Source organism: Tyto alba, unplaced genomic scaffold, assembly GCF_018691265.1.
Source record: "Tyto alba isolate M040663 unplaced genomic scaffold, T.alba_DEE_v4.0 Super-Scaffold_2, whole genome shotgun sequence".
NCBI lineage: Eukaryota > Metazoa > Chordata > Aves > Strigiformes > Tytonidae > Tyto > Tyto alba.
Window position 1 is genome coordinate 90,625,497 of NW_024881282.1, and position 8,963 is coordinate 90,634,459.

Sequence of the window (8,963 nt, forward strand, 5' to 3'; positions counted from 1 at the left end):
CTGCACCCCAGTGCAACTGCCTTGACCCTGTCCCCTCCACCGCCCCAGTGCTGCACCCCCCCCAGCCCCCTCCCCTCCATCGGTGCCCCCCAACCCCTGTCCCCCCCCCCCCCCCCCCCTCCACCGCTCTGCCATCCCCTCCTTTCCTGGGGGGGCCGTGGGGCTCAGGGCTGGTGCTTGGGGTCCCCCAGGCCGGGGGGCGGGGGGGGGGGGTGATGCTGCCGGAGCCCCCCCCCTCCCCGGCCTGAATGTATTTGCCCTGCGAGAGGAAAACCCGCGGCCGGGGCGGCTGCCGGGGTCGGGCCCGGGCGTGGGAGGGGGCAGGCGGCCGCCCCCCGCTCCTCGCTGCTGTGCCTGGTGATTTCTTTTGCTTGCCGGCCCCGTAGATCCGCCCAGCGCTAGTTTTAGTGACTGTAACTCCACTCCGCTCGATGTACCAATATTTATCTCGTAACTCGAACAGCAAGAGGAGTCCTGAGGAAACGGCACCTGTACAAACCCTGGTTCAAGGTTCTCCCCCCACCGCCTTGTCATCCACTTGGTCTTTCAATAAAATATATGCTTGGTGTGACCGCGGGGCTGGGGGTGCTCGGGGGGTGCGGGGGGGGGGACGGGACAGGGTGGGGGTCACCGCACCCAGGTGTGGGGTGGGAAGGTGGGGGTGCGTGGGGCCGGGCTGGGGGTGCAGGGTGTTGGGGGGTGCACGGCCCCCTGTGCCCCCCCCCCCCCCCCCCCCCGCCATCACCTCTTGTGGTGCCCCAAGCGGTGGGGGGGCAGCCACCCGGCTTGAGGGGGGGGTCGTGGCAGTTTGGGGGCCGCTGGGTCCTGGCCCGTGGTTATGGGGGGGCAGAAGGCGCCGGTGTCACCGAAGCAGGCAAGTGCCGGTGTGGCACGGGGGGGGGGGGGTCCTGGGGGGGTGGGCACGGCGTGGTTGGGCTGGCAGCACGGCCCTGGGGGGCACGGGGTGGTGGGTGGGACCACCCGAGCGGCTGCTGGGGGGCACGGACCCCCCCCAAAGCCCCATCCCCAGTACCCAGCCCTGGGGCTCAGCTGGGGTGGCAGTCCCCCCCCCCCGAACATCTAATTAAGCGTATTCCAATCAGTGCCAATCGCGCCACTGAACCCAGAGCACCGCCAAACAGCTCGAGCGTGTGCCCGTGGAAGACGGGGACGGTGCTGGGGAAAACTGGGGGGGGGGGGGGTTCATCGGGGTGACCATAATCCCTCCTGTGCTGGAGAGGCTGCTCGGGGCGGGGGGTGCTCAGCTGGGGGGCCCAGACCCCTCTCCTGTCCTCTTCCCCCCCCTGCTCCTTCTCCCTCGGCCGCTGTTTTTCCCCCCACGGCAGCTGTGGACACCGAGCGAGGCCTCGTGCCCCCCCCCCCCGCCGGCTCTCGGGGACCCCCAGCAGCCTCGGGGGTGGCGAGTGCCCTCCAGCCCCCTGCCCGCCCCGGAATTGGGGTCCTGGCCCCGGCTCGGCCGGGCACCCCGGGGCAGGGCACGGCGAGGCTGGCGCTGGGGAGGGAGGTGGGCAGAGGTGTTGGGGGGGGGGGGGGGCTGCAGACCCCCGTGGCTACTGTGACGGTGCCGCTGGCCAGCCCTGCGGCTGTGGGTGCCCCCCACATGTCTGCCCCTCTGCCTGGCCCCAGTCCCGGGGGGGGGTGAACCCCCAGCTATCGGGCCTGGGGCAGCGCCAGGGACAGGCCAGCATGGGGGGGGGGACACACATTGGTCGCACAGGTGAGCGCAGGGCTGGGGGCACGAGGGTCCCCGCGGCACTGGGCCAGCTCCGGGCCACCCCCCCGCAGAGCCCGGCGGTGGGACACCGGCCCCGGGGAGCTGCTGGCCCCGGCCAGGAGCCCCGTGGGGGGGGGCAGGTCTGTTCTGTGCCCCCCCTGCACAAACCAGCGGCTCTGGGGAACGGTGGGCGGCCCCGGGCCCCCCCCACCCTGAGGGCAGCGGGATGTCACCCCCCTGCCCGGCCCCGCTGCCCCCAGCTCGGGCCCGGGGAGCACAGGACCCCCACGGGCAGGAAGGCAGCTGCCCACTCCCACCCACGCCCACCCACGCCCACCCACTCCCGCCCACGCCCACCCACAGCCCCAGTGCTGGGGGTGCTGGTGCATCCCCCGTGGGGGGGGGCGGAGGACCCCAGTCAGGGGGCTGCTGGAGCTGAGAGACGCCACGGGACAAAGCAGAGCTTTCTTATAAATTTATTACATAATAATAATAATAATAATAATTAATAATAATAATATAATATAAGAAACATAGATCTCTGTGGGGTATGTGTATCACAACGTCAAGGGCGGGAGGCGAATGGCCACACCTCCATGACTCTGGAGAAGAAGAAATCTCCTCCGAAAATCCATACAAAATAAGGGTGAAGTCAAACTGACCCTGTAAAATTAAAAACAGAACAAAAACCCACAGGTGAGTCCGTCTGGGTAAGAAACAAGAGTGTGGATGTTGGGGCCGCGTGTGGCCGCACACGCGTGTGCGAGGGCGGGAGCCGGTATATGCACATGCAGAGGGTGTGAGCGCGCGCCCGGGGGCGTGCGGGGGCTCCGCGGGTGACACATGCATGCGGCAGTGAGGGCTGCCCACGGGCGGACAGAAAGGAAACCAGAAAACCGCGCCGCACTCCGTCGCCGGGGGGGAACGGTTTCGGCTGGCGAAGCTCTTCACCACCGGGAACAAAGTGCTTTGGGTTTTGGTTTCTCCTTTTTTTTTTTTTTTTTTTTTTTTTTTTTTTTTTTTTTTTTTCTTACAGTCAGGATTACAGACAGGAGCTGATGGAGAACAGGGATTGATGACGTTAGTCTGGACAAAGGAAAAATACCAACAACTTTTTAAAAAAAAACCCCTTCAAAGCAAAAAAAAAAAAAAAAAAACCAAACCAAAAAAACCACCCCAAAAAATCCCAAAAAAAGAAAGTGTATCCCTTTTTTACAGAAGATAACCCAAGTCATTGAGAAGCCATGAGAATCACAGTAACCGCCGCGCCGCGGGCTCGTGGGGTCGGTTCCTCACCCGCTACCGCTCTGCCTTCTCCTGGATGGCTTTTCAACATGAAATGTCTCACTGGGTCTGGAGATGTTTGGAGCGGAGATGCCGATGCAGCCAGAATAGATACAGAGTCAGGAAAGCGTTATCTACACCTGGGGAAAATCCTCTTTGCTTCAGCTGAGAAAATTAAAAGTAAAGTAGCAGCAGCTGCGTTAGCGGGGGGGGGGGACACGGGTCTGCCGCGGGGGGCACGGCCACGGGACGAGCCCTCGGCCGTCGGGCAGCCCGGGGGCCCCGGCGGAGGCACCGCGGTGCCGGGCGAGCGGCCTGACCCTGGCCGGGTGCTGGGGGGGGGGGGGCCGTGGAGCCCCCCAACCCCGGCAGCCCGGGGGGGGGGCCCAGAGGGGCGCAGGGTGGGAGCGGGGAGGAAGGAGCAGCGCAGCTGAAGGGGCCTCGGCACCCGGCACGGAGCCGCCCCGAAGCGAAGCGCGTTCGCTCGGGGCCGGCGCCATCCCCGACGCCCCGAGCCCACGCTCGCCCAGCTCTGCCACGCACGCGTGTCCGGGGTGGCGTGGGGTGGGGTGGGGTGGGGAAGGGTGCAGCGCTGGGTGCAGGGAGAGCGATGAGGAGGGCGAAGCCGTCGCTGCCGGGGCAGGGAGGGGAGCAGGTTTGCCGGAGACCCGGGCAGCCCCGGGGCTGGGGGGCGATGGGGCAGCGCGGTTGGAAGCGGCCTTCTCTGGGGGTACGCCTGACTGGGACGAGCCGTGGTGTCCCCGGAGGGATCACGCAGTGTTTGCCAACACAGGTACGGCTGCAGCTGCTTGGTGGCGGAAGCTGGGATGCACGGCGGGGCGGCACAGCCGCCGGCTCTGCGGGGCAGAGCGCTGCATCCACCATTTCCAGTCCTCGCGAGGAGGATGAGTCGGGGCGGGGGGGGGGGGGGGGGGGAGCGGGAGGAGGAGGGCTCCTCAGAAATGGCAAGAAGGCGGCCAGCTTTCCTGGTCCCAGACCGAACTTTCTGCAGAAAAGTTGCGCTCTGCAGACTTCAGGCCTCTCGCGGCAAGAGGCGGGTGCAGGCGGGTCTCTCGGTCGCCCCGCAAGCAGCTGCGGAAGGGGCAGAGACCCCGGGTTCACGCCGGGTGAACCCGCCGAGCAGCCTGCACTCAGGCGAACACACCGTCACGCTTCCACCGGCTGCCCCGAGGGGCTCGCGCCGGGCCGGGGGGGGGGGTCACACCGAGGGGCTGCGGTGGCTCCTCGGGGACAGCCCTGCGGGGCTGCGCCGGGGTCTCCAGGGACCGCCGGGGTCACCGGGGGCTGCCGGGGTCTCTCCGTTCCCTGCGGGTGAGATGAAGGAGCCAGCAGCGCGATGGGGATGAAGCAGAGGGGAAGGGGCGGCGGTGGGATGAGCTGGGGGCGGTGGGCAGGGGGGGCTGCGGGGCGCCAGCAGTGCAAAGTGGGGCTGGGGAGGCGGGGGGGGGGACGCGGGGGGGGCTGCGCAGCCAGGGACGAGCCGTCGGCGGTGCGGAAGCTCGGCCAAGCCGCGGCGTGCGGACCCCCAGCGCGACCCCGCAGCAGCGCCGGCCCCGGGGGACGCGTGGGCACGGCCGGGGGCTCGGCGAGCGGCAGCGGGGGGGGGGCAAAGCCACCGGTCACCCGTGGCACGCCGCGGGCCGCCAGCGAGCATTCCCACCCTCGGAGCAGCCTCGTGAAAGGAGCAAACAGCCGAGTGAATTCCTCGGAAATCCTGATCTCTGCAAATTTGGGAAAAGAGGTTGCGCGACGCCGAGCTGGGGACGCGCCCAGGCCCCCGTGTGCCTCCTCGGGGGGGGCTGCGCTGCGGCAGGCCGGGGGTGCCGAGGAGCTGGGTGCTCGCCGGCGTCCTGGGACGTGCCGGTGCCACTTTGCCAGGCACGGAGCTGGAGAAGCAGCGTCAGCCCAGAAAGCCGAGCTCCAGGGAGAAGCGGCAAGTTTGGCTCAGCAGCCGGGCGTTGGGGAGCAGCCGCAGGGGCGCAGGGGCTGCGGAGCGCGCGGGAGGCGGCGGGGGGGCCGAGGCGAGGCGACGGCCGGAGCTGGGGGGCTCTGGGGGGAGCGAGCGCCGGGCGAGGGGACGCGAGAGCAGCGGCTGTGCCAGCAGGCGAGGCGAAACCGCGCTGGGGACACCGGACACCTCCGGAGTGGGACCGTCCCGTCCCCACCCTGCAAGCCCCTGCGACCGGAGGGTGCTGAGCGACGCCGGCGCGGGCAACGGGGCTGGAGCGCGGGCAGGGGAGGGGGAGGGTGGGCGCAGGGGTGCTGAGCCGGGGCGCTGGGGCGATTTGGGTGCGGGCGTCCGTGCATGCTGCCGCACATGCTGCTGGCCACGGGCAAGGCGTGCAGGGGCCGGCGGGGAGGATGGGGGGGGGGGTGGAGGTGCAGAGGAAGGGTGAGGTGGGGGGGGGGGTGCAGAGGAAGGGTGAGGTGGGGGGGGGGGAGAGGGGGGTGGATGGAGGGGGTGGGTGCGCGGCGGCAGAGGGGCGACGGGCCGGGCTGCGGCGGTGGGGCGCAAGGGCAGGGGTGCCTGTCGGGGCGCGAGGGCACCCCCGGGGGAAGCGGGCGGTGGGCTCAGGCAGACGCAATGGCTGCTATCGCAATTCGGATGCCTCTTGGCTCCCCGGGTTGTGGGGCGCGAGGCCGGGGTACCCCAGGGGTGCGGACCGCGGGCTGTGTGCTCGCCGGCCCAGCCTCGAGCCCCCCGCACCGTCCCCGGGCGCCGTCCCCGGCGAGGAGCAGCGGGATGGCGGCCGGGGAGGGGGGAGAGGCCACGAACCCCCAGGGCCCGGCGGCTTCCGGAGAGCTCAGGATGGAGCCGCTTGGGCTGGCGCCCAGCAAGAGCTCAGGGAAAAGGAGACGGCACCTCAGCATTTCAGGAGCCATCCCGGGGAGGGCCCGGTGCGATGGCACGGGTCGGGATCCCTCCCGGGGAGGGCCCGGTGCGATGGCACGGGTCGGGATCCCTCCCGGGGAGGGCCCAGTGCGATGGCACGGGTCGGGATCCCTCCCGGGGAGGGCCCGGTGCGATGGCACGGGTCGGGATCCCTCCCGGGGAGGGCCCGGTGCGATGGCACGGGTCGGGATCCCTCCCGGGAATGTCCCGGTGCGATGGCACGGGTCGGGATCCCTCCCGGGAATGTCCCGGTGCGATGGCACGGGTCGGGATCCCTCCCGGGGAGGGCCCGGTGCGATGGCACGGGTCAGGATCCATCCCGGGGAGGTCCCGGTGCGATGGCACGGGTCGGGATCCCTCCTGGGGAGGGCCCAGTGCAATGGCACGGGTCGGGATCCCTCCCGGGAATGTCCCGGTGCGATGGCACGGGTCGGGATCCATCCCGGGGAGGGCCCAGTGCGATGGCACGGGTCGGGATCCCTCCCGGGGAGGGCCCGGTGCGATGGCACGGGTCGGGATCCCTCCCGGGGAGGGCCCGGTGCGATGGCACGGGTCGGGATCCCTCCCGGGGAGGGCCCGGTGCGATGGCACGGGTCGGGATCCCTCCCGGGGAGGTCCCGGTGCGATGGCACGGGTCGGGATCCCTCCCGGGAATGTCCCGGTGCGATGGCACGGGTCGGGATCCCTCCCGGGAATGTCCCGGTGCGATGGCACGGGTCGGGATCCCTCCCGGGGAGGTCCCAGCGCACAGGAGGGGCGGCTGCCCCCACCCTGGGCCTGGGCCTTTTCCCTGGCTGAAGGTTGTAAAGGTTCAGAGATGTGTGAGGGTCAGAAGGAACCTCCTTGTCCTTCCCTCTAGCACCAGAAGAGTTAATGCCTTTGTGGGGGACTCAGCTTTTTGGGACCACCAGTCACCAAGCCATCCCCTCCCGGCCTGGCCGAGCCCTGGCACCCTGAGCCGGGGCAGGGCGAGCCCGGGGGACGGCGAGGAGAGGGCGCGGGGGCACCGGGCAGCACGCTGGGGGATGGGGACACCACCCCGGCCAGCGCCAGGGCTGGCTGGGGTCACCCCCTGTCCCCGTCCCCCCCCCCCCGAGACCCGTGCTGGGGGAGCAGCCCCCCGGGACCCTCGCGGGTGCTCCCCGGGAGGGGCCCCGGTGCCGGGGGGGCTGCGTGTGCCCGGGGTGCCGCGGGGTGCAGGAAGCGCCACTCAGTGCGTCTCAGCCTGCTGGGGGTGGAAGACTCGGTGCGTCCCAAAAACCAAGTTTTGTTGTGTGTTTCTAAATCTTTAAAATCCAGAGTGTCTGAAAGGAGCTGTTGGGTTTTTTTTTTTTTTTTGCAGTTTTTTTTTTTAAAAAGACTTTTAACATTCATTCAGTCAGTCGCTAAAAACTCCCATGAGCCATGGGCGTCCCGGGGGAGGGGTGCAGGCACCGCCTCGCCAGCGTCTCAACAAGTCTAGAGATATATAGATTTAGTAAAATTATAACAAAATCAGGTGGCTATAGCTATAGATATAGATATATAGATATTTGTTCTCTCTTTTCAAATATATAGCTGATTAAAAAGATGCAAAATAAGGATGACTAGGACGGAGTGGGAATCCTGTAGTTCAATATCATCTCTTGTAGATCATCAGCTGCTCTCTATATAAATGCACGGAGATTATATATTATCCATCAACGCGTCCCCCTTGGAAACAAGACCCCAAACCAAGAGGAAATAAAACATCTCCCTCCCTCCCCTCCCCCCGTTGAACGTTGGCAAAGCGTTTTCTGCTGGACTCCCCCACCAGCCTCCCTCCGACATCCCCAAACATGCTTCTATCCATGCGGTTTCGGTCCCTCTCACCGGGGCAGCCGAGGGCGGCGGGCAGAGCTGGCGCGGGGCCGGCTCCCTCCTGGCTCGCGGGGCGAGGGTGGTGGCTCCCCGGCTCCCCGGCTCGGCGCAGCCCCGGGGGGCTCCCCTGCCCGCCCTGCCGCACCCGGGCAACGCGGCCAGCGCTCGGCCGGCGGCAGAAGCCCCCCTGCCTAAGCCGGGGCTCGGCCCCTCACTGCACCGCTGGCCCCGTCCCGCTGCCCGGCCCCAACCAGGTGTTGCCCTGCGGCCACGGGGAGCCCGGGCCCGGCAGCACGTGGTGCCTCGGCCCCTCCGGCCACCAGCGACGCCCCTGGGGAAGGGCACATCAAGCGATATACAGGCCGGACTCTCTGGGAGGAACAGAAACGAGGATGTGTTTCATGCAACATTCCTTGTCCCGAAGGCGTCGCGGGGCTGGCGGGGCCGGGGGGGGGGGGGTGGGTCTGCGTGTGCGTGGCACGCCGGGGCGGTGCGGGAGCGGGCGGGAGCCTCTCGGCTCCGCACCCTTCAGTGCAGTGCTCAGAATAGAAAGAGAATCAAAGTGGGTTTTATTAGTCTAGTAGAAATGCCCCCCACCCCCCCGCCCCCCCGGTGGCTCTGGAAGAGGCCGGCGCTGCCTGGGACGGTCAGCTGTCTACCAGCTGCTTGAGTGCCCGCTCAATGTTCATCCGGTGCCCGACACGGGTCACCCCCAACTCCACAAAGTCCTCCTTGGTGAGGGCAGGCAGGTGCGTGCCCTCGATCTCATGGTCCTCGAACTTGTCTCGGTGCTCCACCAAATTGATGCTTTCCAGCCAGTCCCCGACGTCGTACTTGTTCCAGAGGTGGAGGGGTTTCTGCATGAAGGGCCGAGGCGGGTGGAGGGTGTGCAGGGGCGGCCCTGGAGAGGGGGACGGGGACGGGGAGCGGCTCCGGGCGCTCACGCTCCTCACCACGAAGCGCACCTCCTTGGGCTCGTGGGGGATGGAGAGGCTGGAAGATTTGAGGATGGTGGGAGGGGTCAGACCGTAGGGCCGGACGGTGCTGAGGGGCTCTGTCCGGTCCAGAGCCGGCTTCACGGGGCTGGGGGTACGTCGGGTTACGGGGTAGCGACTGCCAGGTCGGACTGTGTAGGTGGTCCCGGAGCTCCGCTGGGAAATGGTGCTGAGTTCTCCTAAACTACTGAAAAGT

The 8,963-nt window shown here is 68.0% G+C and overlaps 2 protein-coding genes across 4 annotated transcripts in view; one reads left to right on the forward strand and one right to left on the reverse strand.

Annotated features, from left to right (window-relative positions):
* Positions 1-2,197: 2,197 nt before the first annotated feature.
* The window catches only part of SHANK3 (SH3 and multiple ankyrin repeat domains 3), a 392,105-nt gene continuing 385,339 nt past the window's right edge, over positions 2,198-8,963 (reverse strand). Inside the window, exon 25 of the mRNA XM_042793413.1 lies at positions 2,198-8,963. Coding sequence (XP_042649347.1) covers positions 8,420-8,963 — 544 coding nt within the window. The 3' untranslated portion in view covers positions 2,198-8,419.
* Positions 5,402-6,792, forward strand: LOC122153478 (collagen alpha-2(I) chain-like). 3 transcript variants are annotated; one of them, XM_042793410.1, is made up of 3 exons: positions 5,402-5,952; positions 6,117-6,618; positions 6,660-6,731. In XM_042793410.1, the coding sequence occupies exons 1-3, from the start codon at positions 5,402-5,404 to the stop codon at positions 6,729-6,731; spliced, it is 1,125 nt and encodes a 374-aa protein (XP_042649344.1). The 3 variants fall into 3 exon arrangements, with proteins under 3 accessions (XP_042649344.1, XP_042649342.1, XP_042649343.1); XM_042793408.1 differs by having other exon boundaries at positions 5,402-6,618; positions 6,660-6,792; XM_042793409.1 differs by having other exon boundaries at positions 6,117-6,792.